The sequence below is a fragment of the Schistocerca americana genome, chromosome 2, assembly GCF_021461395.2.
Source record: "Schistocerca americana isolate TAMUIC-IGC-003095 chromosome 2, iqSchAmer2.1, whole genome shotgun sequence".
NCBI lineage: Eukaryota > Metazoa > Arthropoda > Insecta > Orthoptera > Acrididae > Schistocerca > Schistocerca americana.
Genome location: NC_060120.1, coordinates 728,407,155 through 728,429,268, shown reverse-complemented (window position 1 = coordinate 728,429,268; position 22,114 = coordinate 728,407,155). Strand labels below are relative to the sequence as shown.

Sequence of the window (22,114 nt, the reverse complement as noted above, 5' to 3'; positions counted from 1 at the left end):
ATGTGGAAGGTGGACTGCTCTACCCCTCTCTCCCCTTCTGTTTAATCGTAATAGAAAGAGCACTGAGAAAAGTAACAACCTTAAAGACAGGACTTCGGCTCCCCCGTGGTCCAGGGATAGCCGGCACGGTAGCTCAGTGTGTTCGGTCAGAGCAAAGGGTTAGATTGTCTCTGTAATAAAAAAACAGAGAGAATGGATCAACGATGAACTTGAACGGGTGATATGGTACGTCCGCCAGAACAAATGCAATGAAGAATAACGAACAAAGTGAGATTTCCCAAATAAAGGGGGAGGGGAGGGTGGTTACCGTCTTTGATTAGTGATCAAAACGTCCTCAGTCCTAGTCTCGAAACCCGCCACCGCTTAAATTTTGATTAATAATCAGCATTGGCCGCCGTAGACTTCCGGCATAAGAAGTGAACCTCGTCCTACCAACGGCCTTGTCAAAGAGGAGCGGACCGAGGTTCAGGGCACTCTCTTGTCCTTGGGGTGGAAAACTGCCCCTAAAGGCAGAAGAACCAGCAATGGTCAAAGGCATAGAGGATGCAGAAGGTATTGGAAACCACTACATTAAAGACACATAACGTGTATCTACAGGACATTTGGCGTGTAATTGAAAGCGTGTCATGATGATCTCTCCATTTCCAAAAGATTTCGGAATAGTCCCCTATTTGGATAACTGGGAGGGGACTGCCAAGGGGGAGGTGACCATGAGAAAAGGATCGGATAACCAACGAAAGGACAACATTCTACCAGGCGGGGCAGGAATGCCAAAAGCTTGTACGTGGCAGTGAAGCTAGAAAATATGAAAAGAGAAATGCAAAGGCTCAATCTAGATATAGTAGAGGTCAGTCAAGTAAAATGGAAAGAACACAAGGATTTCTGGTCAGATGAATATAAGGTGATATCAACAGCAGCAGAAAATGGTATCACGGGAGCAGGATTCTTTATGAATAGAAAGGTAGGGTTGGGTTGTTTAGGTGAATGAGACCAGACAGCGAGGTCATCGGTCTCATCGGATTAGGGAAGGATGGGGAAGAAAGTCGGCCGTGCCCTTTCAAAGGAACCATCCCAGCATTTGCCTGGAGCGATTTAGGGAAATCACGGAAAACCTAAATCAGAATGGCCTGACGCGGGATTGAACCGTCGTCCTCCCGAATGCGAGTCCAGTGTCTAACCAATGCACCACCTCGCTCGATAGGAAAGGTAGGGCAGAGAGTGTGTTACTGTGAACAGTTTAGTGGTAGGGTTGTTCTTATCAGAATCGACAGCAAACCTACACCGACAACGATAGTCCAGATATAAATGCCGAAGTCGCAAGCTGAAGATGAAAAGATACAGAAAGCATATGAGGATACTGAAAGGGTACTACAGTACATAAAGGCAGTTGTCAAAAATGGTTCAAATGGCTCTGAGCACTGTGGGACTTACCTTCTGAGGTCATCAGTCCCCTAGAACTTAGACCTACTTAAACCTAACTAACCTAAGGACATCACACACATTCATGCTCGAGGCAGGATTCGAACCTGCGACCGTAGCGGTCGCGCGGTTCCAGACTGAAGCCCCTAGAACCGCTCGGCCACTCCAAGGCAGATGTCATGGAGGTCTGGAACACAGTTGTAGAGTAGAAGAGAAGGTTATAGAATAATATGGACTTGGGACAAGGAATGATAAAGGAGAAAGACTAATTGAGTTCCGTAATAAATTTCAGCTAGCAATAGCGAATACTCTGTTCAAGAATTGCAAGAGGAGGAGGTATACTTGGAAAAGGCCGGGTGATACGGGAATATTTCAGTTAGATTACATCATTGTCAGACAGAGATTCCGAAATTTGTTACTGGATGGAAGGCGTACCAGGAGCAGATATAGACTCAGATCACAATGTAATAGTGATGAAGAGTAGGCTGAAGTTTGTTTAATTAGGAAGAAACAATAAGCAAAGAACTGAAAAACGCAAGTACTAAGAAATGACGAGATACGCTTGAAGTTCTCTAAGGCTATAGAGACAGCAATAAGGAATACTTCAGTAGGCAGTACAGTTGAAGAAGAAAGCACATCTCTAAAAAGGGCAATCACAGAAACTGAAAATAAAAACATAGGTACAAAGAAGGTAACTGCGAAGAAACCATGGGTAGCATAAGAAGTACTTCAGTTGATCGATGAAAGGAGGAAGTGCAAAAATGTTCAGGGAAATTCAGGAATACAGAAATACAAGTCACTGAGGAATGAAATAAACAGAAGTGCTGGGAAGCTAAGATGAAATGGCTGCATGAAAAATGTGAAGATATCGAAAAAGAAATGATTTTCGGAAGAACGACTCAGCATATAGGAAAATTAAAATAACCTTCGGTGATATTAAAAGAAAGAGTGGTAACAGTAAGAGTGCAACGGGAATTCCACATTTAAATGCAGAGGAGAGAGCGAAGGAGCGAAGAGATGGAAAGAGTACACTGAAGGCCTCTATGTGGGGGAAGATTTATCTGATATGATACAAGAAGAAACAGGAGCCGATTCTGAAGATTTAGGGTATCCAATATTAGAATCAGAATTTAAGAGAGCTTTGGATGACTTAGGATCAAATAAGGCAGAAGGGATATATAACATCACAGCAGAATTTGTTAACCATGAGGTGCAACAAAACGATTATTCACGTTGGTTTGTAGAAAGTATGAGTCTGGCGACATACCATCTGACTTTCGGAAAAAGATCATCCACACCATTCCGAACACTGCAAGAACTGACAAGTGCGAGAATTATTGCACAATCAGTTTAACAGCTCTTGGATCCAAGTTTCTGTCAAGAATAATATACAGACGAGTGGAAAAGAAAATTGAGGATGCGCTAGATGACCATTTGTTTGGCTTTAGAAAAGGAAAAGGCACGAGAGAGGCAATTCTGACGTTGCGGTTGATAATGGAAGCAAGACTAAAGAAAAATCAAAACACGTTTATAGGATTTTTCGACCTGCTAAAAGCGTTTGACAATGCAAAACGGTACAAGACGTTCGAAATTCTGTAGGGAGAGACGTGTAATATACAATGTGTAAAAGAGCCAAGAGGAAATAATAAGAGTGGACGAAGTGCTCGGATTAAAAGTCCGCAGCTCGTGGTCTCGCGGTCACGTTCTCCCTACTCGTGCACGGGAACCCGGGTTCGATTATTGGCGTAAGTGGCGAAATTGGACTGAGCAGTTGGGAATTTATACTGGCGCTGATGATCGCGCAGTTGAGCGCCCCACAAACCAAACATGATCATCATCATCATCATCGGATTAAAAATCTACTGTTCACTCTGTTCGAAGAAGCAATGACGGAAATAAAAGAAAGGTTTAGAAGTGGAATTAAAATTGAAGTTGGAAGGCTATCAATGATACGATTCGCTGATGACATTGCTATGCTGAGTGAAAGTGAAGAAGAATTACATGATCTGCTGAATGGAATGAACAGTGTAATGAGTACTGGGAGTAAATCGTAAAAAGACGAAAGTAATGAGAAGTAGGAAAAATGAGAACAGCGAGACACTTAACATCAGGATTGTTATCACGAAGTAGATTAAATTAAGGAATTCTACTACCTAGGCAGCAAAATAAGCCACTGACGGAGCAAGGAGGGCATAAAAAGCAGACTAGCATCGGCAAAGACGGCATTCCTGGCCGAGAGAATCTTTCTAGTGTCAAATGTTGGCCTTAATTTGCGGAAGAAATTTCTGAGAATGTACGTTTGGTAGTGAAACATGGACTGTGGGAAAACTGGAACAGAAGAGAATCGAAGGATTTGAGATGTGGTGCAACAGACGAATGTTGAAAATTACGTGGAGTAATAAGGTACGGCATGAGGAGGTTCTGTGCAGAATCGGAGAGGTAAAGAATATGTGGAAAAAATTGACAAGGAGAAAGGATAAGACGACAGGACATCTGTTAAGACATCAGGGAATGACTTCCATGGTGCTAGAGGGAGCTGTGGAGGGCACAAACTGTAGAGGAAGACAGAGATTGGAATACATCCAGCAAATAATTGAGGACGTAGGTCGCAAGTGCTACTCTGGGATGAGGAGGTTGGAACAGGTGAGGATTTCGTGGCGGGCCGCATCAAACCAGTCAGAAGACCGATGTCTAAAAGAATCATTTTGAACTCCAGCCCACAAATTGACAGAGAATCGTTTCTGATGATCAGACGAGCTAGGCCTATCGATTTTCATCACCCGATGCAAGGCTATGTGGCAGTTTTCAAACACCGTCACGAGTGAAAGAGGCCTCATTCGTGAACAACGCAAACTGCAAGAAATTTGGCACTGTTGTATTGAGCTGTATAATCCATTGAAGATAACTAAGCTCCGCGCTCAGAATCCATTGGCCCCATTGTTCTCACATGTTGGGTGTGACAGCTGGTACACTAGCATTCTTCACATTATGCATTTTACGGAGAGCTTGTGGGTGCTACTTGATGAATCGGTTCTCACACGATGCAACACCATCATCTCAAATCCACGCGAGAAGTGAGAATAATTCTTTGTCGAGAACCTAGACTCGCCAACTACTTGTTTCGCTCGGGTTTCTATCCACGGTGATCAACAGCTCGTATCTTCCAATCAGAGTGACGTCATTGTGTATCTTTTCACTGTACATTCGTCTGGGTTTCCGGGAACTGTCTGCTACGGTAATATACATAATTCCATCAGTGCAAGTTCCTGTAACGAATAATGCCCAACTTATTTACTCACTTTCTGATGATCGAATATCCCGTATAGCTGTGTGCATAATTCTGCGTGGTAGCGCAAGAAGGCCTGTGGGTCCATCCAAGACATACAATGTCATCCTACATAGGAACATTGTCATGCCTGAAGAATGCTATGCCCAGATGTTTTATGGAAAGATAAGGATTGGATTGGATTGTTTGGGGGAAGAGACCAAACAGCGAGGTCATCGGTCTCATCGGATTAAGGAAGGACGGGGAAGGAAGTCGGCCGTGCCCTTTCAAAGGAACCATCCCGGCAGAAAGATAAGGATTCGAGCTTCTTGAAAATGAAAACATACAAACTTCTTCTTGAAAAGAACGCTTATCTCCTTCACCACAATCCAGTGTGCATTACATACGCTCCCTCCTATAACTAGCAGAGGGCGATAGATAAGCAAAAGTCCAATTAGCATTGTTAGACAATTGTACGTGTGTGTTTTTTAAACACATTGACTGGCATGTTGCCGGCGGCGGCTTGAGCGGAGCCTGGCGCCTGACGATGTGTGCCTGACTAGTCCAGCGGAGTAACAGCCATCATTACATGCGTGCGGCAGTCAACGTGTTAACCATTATTTGGCTTACACATTGAAATTTGAGGCTCTGCCGTGGCCACTGACGGCCACAGGGCAGTCAACGTGTCAAAAAACACACACATCTGAGCATAAAAGTAAGCTTTCTCATAATTCCAGTGAACATCAAGAAAGTACTGTAGTGTGCCTTTATACAGAAGTTAACACTAACATTGTGTTAATCTGTTTCAGTCGCTAATCTTACCCATCTACTTGCAGAAAACAGTTGTATTTGGTACATGTGTTTGCCTATGTGATGATCTAGTAATAGGTGATGTAATTTTCACCATCTTTCAGTGCAATCGCTACGAAAAAAACGGCATTATATATTTTCAAGGATCTCATGAAACTTTATCACTGTCTAGGGCTTTCCATATCGCAGCACTTAGCACTCTCAGATCCAAATAGGACTGCTTATAACGTGATATCCAGCTTTGCAGCAAAGAAACATGTAAAAATCTAAAAGGAAAGCAGAACATATAAACAAAAGGACTGCTATAAAATTCACACATATTGTACACGTGTCTGCCACATATCGGAATTTACTTTACTGCGTATATAATAGTTCCTAAGCTATGGTTGTCAAATTGTATAGAAACACACAAAAACATTTGGTAATGATCTACTTAATACACCACCCTTATCCAACTGAGCTTGTGCCAAATGTTTTATGCCCTACGTTTCTTCATTTAAGGGAACTATTTGAATAGTTAACCGAGCCACCGTTTACACAGCAAAGAAGAAATTACAGAGAACAGCTTAACGGTATCTTCCTGACATTGGATTCTCCCAAAATGGGGCTATGTGTATTAGGTAGCCCCCGCGGCCGAAAAAAAAAAAGCCGTCTGTGTTGAAAGCAGTGCGGGCAGCCAGATGATCTGTGGGCCTACTGTTGATAAGCGCCTATGTAAACGCGACGAGGCCTGCCGAGCGCAGGGGAGGCGTGGCCGTCCCAGCATGCTCAGCGCGGACCGCAGTGGTGGCTGCGGGCAGCTAGCAGCCAGCGCTGGTCGCAGAAGACACCGCGCAGTCCTCTCCTCCAGCATGCCAGACCTCCTGGACAGCGGGCTCTTCCCGCTACCCTCCAACTTCTCCAGGCGGCAGTGGCTCACGCTCATCGTCATCGGCATCGCAGACTTCTGCAACGCCATTTGCGTCTCGCTCCAGGCTCCCTTCTACCCGCACGAGGTGAGTGCCCTACTGTTCACTAAATGGTATTTCCCGACCACATACCCGTTCTAGTTCGTACGAAATGGCTTCAGGAAGCTTCTAGCCAAATACAACTTGTGTGGGAACATTCTTCATTACAGTGTGTCTGGTGATCGGTAACACATAACCAGTTGTTGCTTAAAGTGTTAACTGTTGAGAAACAGACGAGCTGCGCGTTGAAATTTTAGTTGACGTAAATGAAGTTCCGTTGCTGACCGATAGAAAACCTGTACTAAAAACAGCTCCTGGAATGGACAGAACGTTTCCTTGCAAAAAACAGCAGCATTTTGGGTTCAATAAGTTGTCTTTAATCAGGTTCTAAAAGGAAGTCGTTCAATTAGCTTCCTTAGAAAGCTTTTGAAACCAACAAATTCCAATTTTGTTTTTCCTGTCCGAGCCATATAAAACGGAAAAAAGTGTTATTACGATAGAAAATTTTTGGTTTGAAGACCCAAAACCTGTAATTCGGTGGTTGACCTAGTAAAAAGTCTTTTCTTTTGTTTCCTGCTTAGTTTATCCCGTATACTGCAGAATTCTCTGATAAATCGACTAAGGTTTGACACACATTGTTTTAAAGACGTAAAGGATGTCTTTCCTGTCACCAAATGCGTCAGCTTCCCTTAGGAAGTGGTGGTGTGCCGCTTGTTTCTGAATCATCTAAGCTTTGCCTTGCGTAAATAGTATTTAAATTGCTTGCGTTCATTTCTAGACTCGGAAAAGTTCGTAATATTCCTAAACAAGAGAGTAAAACCACCAAGCATCCACCTCCATGTTGGCCAATGTACCAGACAAGTGATAGTTGGTTTGAAATGGAGAGTCGATCCTGATTGACTCACCTCCGTCACCCAGACCAGTACACAGCGCGTCAATTACACGATCAGGTCGCAATTGCCATTAGAGACAAATTCTTCACTTTTTAGAAGACAGTGTGCCGTTTCTCGACGAATGTGTAGTACACGCGCATTCCAACCCAAACAGGACGCTTGCCTTCATCGGGTACTGCTCTTAGCGAACGAGCTAGACAGTCAAGACTCACAACCTCCCTTCACAATCGTAAACAAAGGCAAGGGTACCCATTCGACGCACTTTTAATGTTGGATAAGATTAAATCTCGTAAGTTTGAGAATCAAAAACACACTCTTCGCAGAAGATGCATAATGGCATAACCACAATTAGTTCTGACACAAATTGGAATAGCACTGATTCTAACACCCTCGAATTTATTTTATCTCCGAGACCCAAATGCAGTATTTCTAATCGTTGTGAGCACGCTATATTAAATACTGCTCTTCAGCACAGCGTATGTTACTCATGTCACTCAGAAAGAACCCGCCGTCACAAAGTTGAACTGCTGCTGTGAGCGGCTAATATTCAGTTAGCTTTGTCGTCCGTTTCAGGCACAAGATATCCTTCTAGATTTAATCCGCCTGTAATGCACTTCGTAGTATTTGGCCCACACTGCTCGAATTGTAATTGTACACAAGATAAAGTACCTTTAGAAATTTGTAGTTGTAACAACGAAAACCTGAGTATGTGTAAAAGAACGTAATTTAACGAACACTTATCGAGCTGGTGGGAAGTATTGGCTATTATGAGAGCTATGTGTAGCATGGAAAAGTGGTTGGAAAATGCCTGATTTTTAGAACCTGTTTTGTGATTTAATCACTGCACTGACGTTGCCTTTTGTTTATCTGTAATCTGTCGAAATGTTATGGGACAGTTCTGTGTCTGTAGCGTATGGTCGGTGCATTACAAGCTTCTGGGCTGAGCAGATTGTCGGCACTTTGTCAGATACTGCATCCCATTGATGTTGCATATCCCTTTGGTGTATCTAACGTCAGAAGGCTTACATTGTTCATGTTTCTTACACACTGAAGCAAAACATGAAGTTAAATAGAGCGGGCATTATTGCAGCAGTCGTTGTCCTATAAGCTGAAGATGGTTATTAGTGCTAAAAACGTCCAGTACTGAATTTTTCACCATGGAGATGGATTGTCTCAACCTTCAGATTTGTGTACTGTCGAATAAGTGTGCCCTATAACAGTAAACAAATGGTTGTTATACTTATTGCTCTGAGGCAACTAGAATGTCTTCGCAAAGATGATAAATTTTACTGCTCACAATTTAGGTTTCACATGCATGATTTCCCTATATATATATGAGGCCAAAGAGTGCATTTCTCCATCGTGTTCGATGTGTCCGTAATATTTGGTGGCATTCCTGTATTCATATAGGAATGCATCGTGCTAAGAAGAAACCGCTGAAATACTTTTCGGGGTCTTTGACAATAGGTTTACTTCATTTGCACCCAGTGCTGCTGGCTGTTTATCTGTGAAGAGCACACTATACCTCCATGTATTTTAAGACTGACTAACCCATGTGCAATCTATTTATCCATGTCGGAATGCTCGATGTTTAAAATTAGCCACGGTATGACATACCAACATAAAGCAACGTGTAAGAAAATTGTGATGACAGTGTTGCACTTTTATTTTGTATGCTAGTACTGTATGTGAATAGACAAACAAAAATGTACCAATTATCGTAGCAGCCTTTCAGATTGCTGGCTGCTCAATTATACTGTAGCTTTGTCTGCTGCAGCGCATGAAGCTGTAGTTGTCCCTTAAATGTGAAATGTAGCATCAAAAAAATGTTGTGGTCTCTGAATAAATACCACAAACGGATAGCGAAGCCATTCGAGAAGTTATGCTGCGCCGAAGGTTGCGTGAGTGTGTAGCGCCGTCTTGAGATCGCTGACGACGCCTGAGATAATATCCGCTGCGTCCGCTCAATGCTCCAGGGAGCAGTTGGATGGCGACGGCCCTCTGCTCTTGAGACTGCCACTCTGTACGTCTGGAGGACAACTGACAGTCTGTCGTTTCGCAAAGTTCTTATACTCCAATTTGTGCAAATATGTCTAGTTTATTTCTCATAAATGCAACCACTATACCTTGAACAGAGCTTGCATTACTAGGTACGCGACACCTGATGTGACTGATTCCTTCAAATTCTTCAGACTTGCATTTTACACAACGATGCTGCAAAGTTTAACTTCAAAGTTAAATTATAGTTCTGCGCGTAGAGAAAAAATCATAAATACAACAGTAGGTCAAGAATTTACCTTGTCAAGCGTATGGCCATTCCTAATGTAGCATAATCAAGACTACGTAACACATCTGAGATATTAACCACCACCTTGTCCACACATGAGCATTTCCGTCACGCAATACTTACTTTCTGGTCTCACTTATGGAGCAAAACTTTCTGGTTGACTGCAGTAAATCGAGAAATTCTTATTTTCTTCATTATTGAATGATAATTTACCAATTTTCTTGTTAAATGGAATGACATAAATACAACATAAAAATATTTTCCGTTTATTCTGTATTTCTTCATTTCATGTACCTGCTTCAGTAATACATGTAAATCGCACGTCATTTTATGTGTGGTTGGTTGTTTCGGGGAGGGGACCAAACAGCTAGGTCATCGGTTCCATCGGATTAGAAAAGGATGGGGTGGAAGTCGACAGTGCCCTTTCAAAGGAATCGTCCCGGTATTTGCCTGAAGCGATTTAGGGAAATCACGCAATACCTAAATCAGTATGGCTGGGCGCGGGTTTGAACCGTCGTCCTCCCGAATGAGATTCCAGTGTCATAACCACTGAGCCACCTCGCTCGGTTTTTATCTGTGGTTGCGACATTTTTCACCTGGCAGTGGCCTGAGAAGAGGAAACCCGGTTCGTGATCCAATAAACAGCATTTCGCAGAACATAAGTATTCCCTTTTTAACTTTAAGTTACAATACATAGGAAGTAAAGGCGCCCAAGTGGAAAACGTTAGCAGCGACAGTAGGAGGTAGTTACATTCCGGATAACTTTCTCGTGTTATAAACTGGCTTAGTTCTTTAGCAGAATCCATTGATTACTGTAACTGTTTTGGTTGCAAAGCAGTTGAATCACTTTGCAAGTGTCGTTGTTGATTGGTGATGCCTCTGTATGTAAATGTAAACGTTGCTATTGTCATTTTCATTATCAGCTTATTGAGCGCGGTGGTATGTGGCCAATGTGTTTATGGCTCAATGGAACTGGTCTCAGGTTCCAAGGAACCCTTAAACTGCGGCCATGTTGCCTGGTTTACTTCAGCTATAATTTTTGACATAACTGCCATCATTGCACTGATTTGTCTCTAAACATTGAAAGTATGATTGCTACTGTTGACGACATTGTACCGTACATGCTGCGGTCTTTCTGTAGAAGCTGAGGAAGTGCACGAGCGACGCAGAAATACGTGTAATAGCACCGCTAGGGTGTCGTTACCTGGCTGTGATTGCCATTACTGCCGCAGTAATTGTGTAGTGTTCTGCTGCAAATCACAATACTTCTGCTGTCGTTGATTATGCTGCTACTGTAAACCTTAAAAAGGGATGGAGGATAGAAAAGTTTATGCATTTCCACGCAGTAGTTCAGACATATTTATTAAACATATTGTGCCCTATACCCACCCCATATCACGACAAATGAGCTTTTAAATTTTTAGTTCTCCGAATTCATTCAAATAAAATCATGTGACGGTCATGCCAGCTCATCAGTAGCATGTTTGTCGGCAAAGTCACCAAATGACTATCCTCGGGTGTTTTTTCTGGTTTGGAAATAGGTGCGTCGGAAGAGGCCGGATCAGACGAATTAGGGGGATGAAGTGGTCGACTAACTGGGAACGCTGTGCATCCATTTTGCAGTCACATCATTCCAATGAATGCAAAGGTGCGTTGTCCTGCAACAAAAGGTTCGATTTGGTCGGCTTTCTAGCTCATTTCGTTTTGTCTCTTTCAGGGGGGTAACGAGATTGGTGCAGTACTCTAAGGTAAAACCGCAGACTGAACTACGCAGTCCTAGAACAGACTACAATATTCACCCCATAAAACGGATGCCACGATTTTCTGACATATTTGGATGCGAAGTTTATTATTAGAGTGTAGGTACTCACTGTGATTATTTTCTTGCTCTTGGTTCCTGTGTCACAACTACGAAACTACGTTCTGCTCTGTCACTAACCTAGCGAGAAATTCCTCTGTAGTGGCAAAATGGGACAAAACTGTGGATGACTCAACTAGGCCTTGTTTAATAACTAAAACTATTTGGCAGCTAGTTCACTGAGGGCTTCACGTCTGATATTTTTAATAAGGATAGAAATACACTTCTGGGTGATGTCTAGTATCTCAGCTATCTTTTTGGAGAATACTAGACATCGTTATTTTGTTGCCGGATGTGTAGATGTGGGCCTCCCGCTGAGAGACTAAACAGTAAAAATCTACAGTCTCAAATCGAGTCACCCAGGTTCAGACCGTGTTGGAGGAACGACACTTACCCTACATAGTGTTTGTAACATCTGCGCTGAATGTCGTTTGCAGACTTTGTCTGGAGAAAAGTCATCACTCCCTGTAGCTCCACGTGAATTAAACTTGCTTGCGTCTATCTCACACGCTTCCTGAAATTAAAGAGGTATGAGAATAGCATACGTGCAGCATTCTTATAACTGGCGGAGAGCAAATTCATAACAAATGATTTGATTCATAACATGTGATATTTGCACATTTACATAATAAAGTATCAAGCTTTCACGTACTATCATACATTTTCCAATTGTAATTTGACTGCGCCAAATTCGAGAACTCCTCACATTCGTTCTTGATACTGCTGCCGTAGCTTAGCTGTTTGCGTCTGGTTGGTCCCGTAGTAATACTTGCTCCATATCGTCTCATTCACAGCAGCAACAATTGTTCTCCCTACAATAAATAAGCACGAATAAAAGTTCGCACTTTTGCATCGACGTTGAAAGATGATTCCATAATTAATACAAGTTCAGGCCTTTGGTGACTACACAATAATATGAATGACAAGAATTGTTAGAACATAGTATACTAATGCACATTCGTGTCCTAAGGAGAATCAGTTTCATTTCCGCAACCGAAGATAGTTGCCAAGCTAATGGAAAATCTTGCCAAAATCCATGGCTGAACTCGTTATGGAGCAAGCGAGTAAGCATACATTATCCAAAGCGTACACGAAACTGCACTAAGGGTGCCTGGTAAGTAGTAATCAGTATATCTGACCACGAAACTTGATGCTGGTTGCTCTGATGGTGCAGTTGTCACATCCAAATTTTCCTGAAAGACAAAATCAAGAGTTGAATGACCATGATGAAATGAGATTTTTCGGATAACATAGACATAAGCTTGAGGAAGAACTTTCTGAAATTGTATGCTCGGAGCACAACACTACACAGAAAGGACTTGGACATGGGGAAATCGAAGAAAAAACTGGTAACATAAAATGTGGACCTACAATTGTTTCTAAAATAGTGGATGGATCGAGAGCAAGAGGTATTCGAACAAAGGCTGGCAAATAATGCAGAAAATTTGGCAAAAGGCTGAAAATTGGAGGGAAACTTGTTTAAGCACCTAATACCAGTTTGGCAATGACACAAAAAAACGAGCGGTAAAGCTGTAATATCAGGCAAACGTTTATACGCTACTAATTGATAAGGGGGATGGGGTAGTAGGTAATCAGAGATAATGAATCTGGCGCAGAGTATAAAGTAGAAGACCACAGTATAATTGTACGATTGTTCTCTTTAAAGTAGCTGTTAACCCATGTCTGAGGACACGTCTGCTGGACGTTTAATCATACAAAAAGAAATCATTACTCCGTGTCGCTTCATAAGTGACCTCCAAGTTGTGATTAGTCATTAATTGGGGTCTGGAGGGACGCATTAATTTAAAGTGTATCGCTCCGAGTGAAGCAGGAATCCTAAAGAAGGCGTTGTCAGTTGGGTTAACGGGTCGGAGTTTGCAGAATTGGGCAGACGAGGCACGTTTAAAGGGAAGCAGACTGGCGCCGGCGCCGGCAGCACGGATCAGCGGCTGCGCTGATGGCTGCAGGGTTATCGGCCCGGCCGCCACTCCGCTCGCTTCAAGCGTGTCGCCAGTCCAGCATCCAGCATACGTCGCAGAGGTCGCACGCGCCGCCTGGTTTTGGCGTCGTATCTACAGCTACGGAGCGTGCACAAAACTCGACCTTATTTTTATGCAGCCAAGCATAAATCCAGAAAAACAAAGCATGCTTAGCTGTATTGTTTTCTCGACGATTCTATAATCTTCTACCGTCACTAAGTGATAACAGATCATGAATCAGTCTGTAGCAAACGACTTCTGTGTTCTGTTATTCACTGTGATGGATAAGGTGAAGGAAAGAGCGGAATATGTACTAAATTCCGCCATCTGATCCCAATAAGAATATATCAATGAGCGTTCTGGAAGCCATAGTACAAAAAATAGATGGGGCTTGCACGAGCCCCAGTATGTTTTAACACAGGTGAATGTATATGATCCGATCATTTCATCCTCCTCTCTTTGTTCATCCCCCCTCCCCCCCTTCCCCCCCTCCCCCCCCCCCTCCCCCAACCTCTGTCTCCACGTCATCATGCTCACCCAATACGACGCTGGTGGTTCTTACGCGCACAGATTTCTTTCTAGATCGTAATCGTGTGTACCAAATTTGGTTGAAATCTTTCCAGGGGGTTTAGGATGAGCCTTCGTACACATCTGTCAAATGTATTTCACATATACTCAACATATTTCACATGTAATTTTACATATTTCGCACAGCAATTTTTCTCACGCAGCTCAGTGTTTAAAGAGACTAATCCCCTGAAATATGTGCCGTGTAATGATATAATTGTGAAGGTGCATTTAGCGGCGTGTGTGAATATTGCCTGAAAAGTGTTTTCGCGGTTACAGTCAGTAGTAAAGCAGTAGTACATTAAAGCGTGAGGCTTCAAGTCGCAGTGTTATTGTAAGAGCAGCGCAAATGTAGTAAGCAACAAACTTTTCTTTCATCATTTTGTGGGGGTTGTCAGCGAGAAAGTTTCGTAAAAATCTGAAACTGAGTTGGAACAAACATTACACTAAGTACTCTTCCTCAAATACTAACTGAATAAAGTATGGGTATTCGCGTATCGTGGGCTAAACTGCTTTCTCACTCCCATCCATTTGATAGATGGTTCACACCTCCTCGCCACCCCCACCCCTCCCACAGCGATGATTTCCAGATAGTGATATGTGTGCCAAGTTACGCTGAAATCAGTCCAGTGACTTAGGAGAAGATGGGGAACATACATACATACATACATACATACATACATACATACATACATATTTATATTACATATTTGTACCGAAGACTGACTTAACGACTAAGACGACTCCTTTAAACAGATGTCTGCAGGTCTTAAACAGACGTACGTTCAATCACTTTGAGTCCCTAGTTAATACAGGAGGAACGTAGTTACATCGTCTCTAACGATCTCGACTTCAAGGCTTCAGATCATAATTTTGCTTCCTATTAGTTGTCTGTTCTTCAGGTATCCTTCCGAATTTTTCTCACCCCCCCCCTTCTCCCAGCTTCACACTGGGATGTTCCTTCGCACTCTTGCATCAGATGGAAGTGATTTAGTCCTTCGCTGCTGCACGTTTCTAAGGGAAAATTCTCTGATTTCAGCACACAGCAGAAACCTGTGGTACCTAGTTATTTCATCATACTACAGTGTTACTTTTCTCCATTTTCGCTAAGTTTCTTTAAATTTGCCGCAATTGGTGTTAACGTCACTTTTTATCCAAGCTATTAAAACTGTTTCTTGCGGCTATGAAGTTCAGCGCAGCTGAGGCACCTAAGTGTAGCAGCGGTTCAGTTTGAAAGGACGACTCATAGGAAAACGATCAGCGACCAAGAACCTGGGAGTTCGGTGAAAACGTAAACAGTGGGCTTACACACATTATATAGTCAAAACTGAGGAGCTGCTGGTGTGATCCGCGTCAAACTGCTAGGAGCAATAGTGAAACTGGTCAATGTAGTTGTTCTGGTTCACGGAAAATTGCTGATACTGCTTAAGCTTTGTGCAACTCTAATTTTATCCTCAATCCCTTTGAAAGTCGTACATAGGCATCTACATAATATTCATAAATTCCAACATGAAGACACGTTCTTGGAATTTTGAAAGCAGTTTTTGTTTCCAGGGAAAATAGGCTTATTGCTTCGGATGATAGTTTTTATGTCTTCCAATTTTCTGTGTGAATAATTTATCTAGGCTAAGAGCAGGACTGGGCTTAGCACCAAAACTTGCAGCACACTATATTTTATGTTCACTCTGAGTACTTCTATGCCACTGTCCTAAGGGCCAAATAAGATGGTCACCATTGTACAAACTTTATGCGCCGATACTCCATCCTGACATGCGTTCTATAGGTTGTGTCCCGGCAAATAATAGTTGTACAGGCAATATTTTCGGTACGAGGACTGCAGTTTCTCCAGTGATCACCGCCCACGCAGGGTTATGTTGTTTTCACCTGCTTGGTCTCTGATCCATCTCATAAGAGGCCTATCCAGTTCCCTCTTTCCAGTCGGCCGATACTTCATTACCTTTCTGGCAATCAGTCTTCTGTCATTCTGTCAACATGATCCATTTCATCTTAGTGTCTTCAATCTTGTTATTAAGTGAAGAGTTTTTAACCTGATTTTATTTTATTATTTTATCCATTTTACTACAGCCCTTTACAGCTCATGTTCACATATGCTGCCTGTATACGTGATTTTTTTCTTTCTGTTAGTGTCCATGATTCAAAACCACATACAAGAGTAGCTCCAACAACTACTTTATAAGATTTTCCTTTCCTTATTTTTCTTCTCGTAGATCTTCCAGTTGTTCCGCAGATAGCTTTATATTTATTAACCTTCTTCTCAATGTCTTTGTCACAGTTAAAACCAGTATCACAACCTAGATAATTGAAGTGGAATACTTGATCTAAAATTTTCTCATTCTTTGGTTTCGAACTTCCTAGATTCCTCCCCTTGAAAACCATTATCTCCACTTTTCCACCAATCAAAATAGGCCTGTCGTTTTATCCACGACTGAAGCAATGTGGTAATGCCTCATTCCTTTCTCTCCTCATGAACTGTAGGCTCGAAGTTGCTACATTTTTACTGTTAGTGAGGGCAACTTTACACGTCCTCACGTTTTAAGGTAGGTACTAATCTTCGCGTCATATTGATGTCACATTATAAGACAATGTGTACGACGTTTTTAATAAGTAACATTTCTTAATCGTGAGAAGTTTAATATTGCAACTGACGTTACTAAGTTATACAAATATGAACAGATGTGGCTCTATCAGACTTTCCAGACGTACATCAGAAGTCATTTATCAAATGGGATCTTCATTCTAGTCACAGATCAGTCTAGATACCTAACACGATCGTATTTTCGTCAGTAGGCGCATGTATGACAGTGAACCAAAAGCTTTTTCAAGGCCGAACACAATCAAATCCACTTCATTGTTCATTCACAGGCTATCACGTGTAACAAGTGTGAATTGTTTCATATGATCTTATTCATTTTATATCCGTGGAGGAAGTTTGTCTGTTAACTGTAAGCCATAATTTTAAATCGGAATATGTTCTAGAATCTAGATTCAAACAAATATTAGAGGTTGCGTGTGCTATACGGTAGGACAAGTATATAGGCCATTTTTACCTGTTTATTAAATATCGTAAGCTATGCTGGTGGCAGTATTTCTCTGCTCGGAGAATGTGTTAAATTGTGGCTAGTAACCGAACTAATTCAGTTATTTTCCGCAAAGTTTCAGACAAAAACTGTCTGGTTTAGAAGCCTTGCTTCAACACGTTGATTTCACAAATATAAATATCATTAATATCTCTAACGGTACGGAAATTGTATGTGAACAGCATTCCTTTACTGCACGAGAAAGGTTTCATATGACGTTGATGTAATGTAATTTTCAGATCACCAATCGCAACAATTCGCAGGTGTCTGCGACTTCTCGAGGGCGACAGGATCTCCATAAATTGTTCGTAACTTCAGATTTAATTATTTTAAAACTATACTAGGTTATAACTTTCCAATCTGAGTAGTCACGGTTTGGGTTCCTCACTCATACAGGTCAATGAGTGCAACCACAGTGGCAAGGACAATGTCGAGGCGGTATGGGTTTTCTCTCCACGGGCACTCCAAGAACACGGTGACATGTTCAAACGCTTTGCGTATGTTTAAGACCCTGTAGGTATGTAGCTTCGATTCGGTACACTTTATTTTTATAGTGCTCCGTAGGAAGGGACCTACTGGGGTGAGGACCACATCGTCCATTCAGTTTATCTGAAAACTTTCCACACAAAAAATTACATTTAGGAACCGATGGGGTTCCTGTTGACAGTAGACTTGCTGAAACAGCTGGCTGGACAGGGAGGCACTAGAACATATCTGGCAAGACAATAAGAAGCAATATTTATTAATAGTGATGATACACAGTTAAGTAAAACTTCGGTAAGGATGATGCGTGCCGCTTGATCTACACTTACAGTTCCGCTCTATCAAGACTACGGTTTAGTTGTTCTGGTACAGTACGTAAATGACAGCATTACCGGCAGTATTGGTACCATTGGTAGGGAAACACAAATGAATGTGTGAAAGAGATGCTAGGAACCGACGACCATTGTGTATATAATATCGTTACAAAATATAAATTGTAGTTTGTAAGCAATAAAATTAATCGATCGCGTAACTTTTACCCATTTATGGAGAGAAAGCAGTTATTTTCATGGAAGTACAGTTTACATCCACAAACATTAAAATCTACACTTGAGAGCCAAAGAAACTGGTACACATGCCTAGTATCGTGTATGGCTCCCGCGAGCACACAGAAGTGCCGCAACACGACGCGGCATGGACTCGACTAATGTCTGAAGTAGTGCTGCGGGAAACTGACACCATGAATCCTGCAGGGCTGTCCATAAATCCGTAAGAGTACGAAGAGGGTCGAGATAATTCTGAACAGTGCGTTGCATGGTATCCCAGATATGCTTAGTAATGTTCATGTCTGGGGAGATTGGTGGCCAGCGGAAGTGTTTACACTCAGAAGAGTGTTTACACTCAGAAGAGTGTTTACACTCAGAAGAGTGTTTACACTCAGAAGAGTGTTTACACTCAGAAGAGTGTTTACACTCAGAAGAGTGTTTACACTCAGAAGAGTGTTTACACTCAGAAGAGTGTTTACACTCAGAAGAGTGTTTACACTCAGAAGAGTGTTTACACTCAGAAGAGTGTTTACACTCAGAAGAGTGTTTACACTCAGAAGAGTGTTTACACTCAGAAGAGTGTTTACACTCAGAAGAGTGTTTACACTCAGAAGAGTGTTTACACTCAGAAGAGTGTTTACACTCAGAAGAGTGTTTACACTCAGAAGAGTGTTTACACTCAGAAGAGTGTTTACACTCAGAAGAGTGTTTACACTCAGAAGAGTGTTCCTGGAGCCACTCTGTAGCAATTCTGGACGCGTGGGGTGTTGTATTGTCTTGCTGGTATTGCTCAAGTCATTCAGAATGCACAATGGACATGAATGGATGCAGGTGACCAGACAGAATGCTTAAGATGTCCTACCTGTCAGAGCCGTATCTAGGCGTTTCAGGGGTCCAAATCACTCCAACTGCACACGGCCCATGCCATTAGAGCCTCCACTAGCTTCAACAGTCCCCTGCTCACATGCAGGGTATATAGACTCAAGAGGTTATCTCCATACCCGTACACGTCCATCCGCTCGATACAATTTGAAACGAGACTCGTCCGACCAGGCAACATGTTTCTAGGCGTCAACAGCCCAACGTCGGTGTTGACGATACCAGGTGAGGTGTAAGGCTTCTGTAGTGCAGGTAAAGTACACAAGTAGGCCTTCGGTTCCGAAAGTCCATATCGAAGATGTTTCTTTGAATGGTTCGCATGCTGACATTTGTTGATGGCCTAGCATAGATATCTGCAGCAATTAGCGGAGCGGTAGTACTTCTGTCACGGTGAACGATTCTCTTCGGTCATCGTTGGTCCCATTCTTGCAGAATCTTTTTCCGTCCGCAACAGTGTCGGAGATTTGATGTTTTACCGGATTTCTGATATTAAAGTACAATCGTGAAATGGTAGTACGAGAAAATCCACACTTCATCGGTACCTCGGAGGTGCTGTGTCCCATCGTTCGTGCGCCGATAACACCACGTTCGAACTCAAATCTTAATAACCTGCCGTTGTAGTACCAGTAACCGATCTAACAATTGCGCCAGACATTTGTCTTGCATAGGCGTTGCCGACCGTAGCGCTGTATTCTACCTGTTTACGTCTCTCTGCATTGGAATACGCATGCCTATATTAGTTTCTTTGGCGCTTCAATGTATGTAACTTATTTTGTACTCCATAGAACGTTCCTCTTCGTCAAAGATAAGTTTCCTGTTACCAATAGGTGCGAAAGTTGTTTATGAACAACAAACATGTTTCACATAAGCTCGACGAATACCGTAGCGATGTGTTTTTTAATTTTCTTTTTTGAGGAATTGTTTTTTCTATCGCTACATGATGATCTGTAATTGTGTAGAACATCCCTCTGTTTCACGGTACAGATCAAAAGTTTTAGAAAAAAGCTGAACCATACATTGGCAATTTCAATTTTGATATAGATACTGTTCATTCTTAAGTGATAGGAGGATAACTATGTAAACAAAAATGTTTCGTGGGTTACGCGGCCCTTATATATACTCCATCAGTTTTTAGCGGGTTCGCCACTTCCGGTTTCTAGGGGACTGTAGCAAGACAGCATACTTAAACAGAGCGACCGAAATGAGGTAACGCCCGATAGGTATGCAATACTCCTAAAGTACAGGTAACGTGGCTACTGTCTTAACTGATAAAGGCTCCTAGGAAAACTGTTGTGGTCTACGCTTACTAATGGTGCCCTGAGGCAGATTTACAACTCTACGTATACCTAATACAATGTTAAGACTTTGTTTAGACAGTCCATGACCGTCTCAGACTGAAAATATTACGGAGACAGTGAACGGCCCCTGCTGATCTGTAAATAGCGCCTGCTATATCAGAACTGGAGTCATCTAAAAGGACCTGCAGGAACGGTATGAACTGCCTGCCACTGCAGAAGCTGAGTGTTGGTGGCGTATCTTCTGTGCTCCTTGGTGGGTCTCTGACAGAGTACTAGGCTGAAGGAAAGTACACTCCTGGAAATTGAAATAAGAACACCGTGAATTCATTGTCCCAGGAAGGGGAAACTTTATTGACACATTCCTGGGGTCAGATACATCACATGATCACACTGACAGAACCACAGGCACATAGACACAGGGAACAGAGCATGCACAATGTCGGCACTAGTACAGTGTATATCCACCTTTCGCAGCAATGCAGGCTGCTATTCTCCCATGGAGACGATCGTAGAGATGCTGGATGCAGTCCTGCGGAACGGCTTGCCATGCCATTTCCACCTGGCGCCTCAGTTGGACCAGCGTTCGTGCTGGACGTGCAGATCGCGTGAGACGACGCTTCATCCAGTCCCAAATATGCTCAATGGGGGACAGATCCGGAGATCTTGCTGGCCAGGGTAGTTGACTTACACCTTCTAGAGCACGTTGGGTGGCACGGGATACATGCGGACGTGCATTGTCCTGTTGGAACAGCAAGTTCCCTTGCCGGTCTAGGAATGGTAGAACGATGGGTTCGATGACGGTTTGGATGTACCGTGCACTATTCAGTGTCCCCTCGACGATCACCAGTGGTGTACGGCCAGTGTAGGAGATCGCTCCCCACACCATGATGCCGGGTGTTGGCCCTGTGTGCCTCGGTCGTATGCAGTCCTGATTGTGGCGCTCACCTGCACGGCGCCAAACACGCATACGACCATCATTGGCACCAAGGCAGAAGCGACTCTCATCGCTGAAGACGACACGTCTCCATTCGTCCCTCCATTCACGCCTGTCGCGACACCACTGGAGCGGGCTGCACGATGTTGGGGCGTGAGCGGAAGACGGCCTAACGGTGTGCGGGACCGTAGCCCAGCTTCATGGAGACGGTTGCGAATGGTCCTCGCCGATACCCCAGGAGCAACAGTGTCCCTAATTTGCTGGGAAGTGGCGGTGCGGTCCCCTACGGCACTGCGTAGGATCCTACGGTCTTGGCGTGCATCCGTGCGTCGCTGCGGTCCGGTCCCAAGTCGACGGGCACGTGTACCTTCCGCCGACCACTGGCGACAACATCGATGTACTGTGGAGACCTCACGCCCCACGTGTTGAGCAATTCGGCGGTACGTCCACCCGGCCTCCCGCATGCCCACTATACGCCCTCGCTCAAAGTCTGTCAACTGCACATACGGTTCACGTCCACGCTGTCGCGGCATGCTACCAGTGTTAAAGACTGCGATGGAGCTCCGTATGCCACGGCAAACTGGCTGACACTGACGGCGGCGGTGCACAAATGCTGCGCAGCTAGCGCCATTCGACGGCCAACACCGCGGTTCCTGGTGTGTCCGCTGTGCCGTGCGTGTGATCATTGCTTGTACAGCCCTCTCGCAGTGTCCGGAGCAAGTATGGTGGGTCTGACACACCGGTGTCAATGTGTTCTTTTTTCCATTTCCAGGAGTGTAGTGTGCGGTTTACAGCGCTCTCTGGCGACTGGTAACTTTACTTCCGGAGGAATACAACGCCCTGGTGGACGTG

The 22,114-nt window shown here is 43.3% G+C and overlaps 1 protein-coding gene across 1 annotated transcript in view; it reads left to right on the top strand.

Moving 5' to 3' along the window:
* The first annotated feature begins 6,269 nt into the window (after positions 1-6,269).
* Positions 6,270-22,114, top strand: part of LOC124595901 (MFS-type transporter SLC18B1-like) — an 84,155-nt gene continuing 68,310 nt past the window's right edge. Inside the window, exon 1 of the mRNA XM_047134810.1 lies at positions 6,270-6,489. Within this exon, the coding sequence (XP_046990766.1) occupies positions 6,346-6,489 (144 nt within the window). The 5' untranslated portion in view covers positions 6,270-6,345. The remainder of the gene's footprint in view (positions 6,490-22,114) is intronic.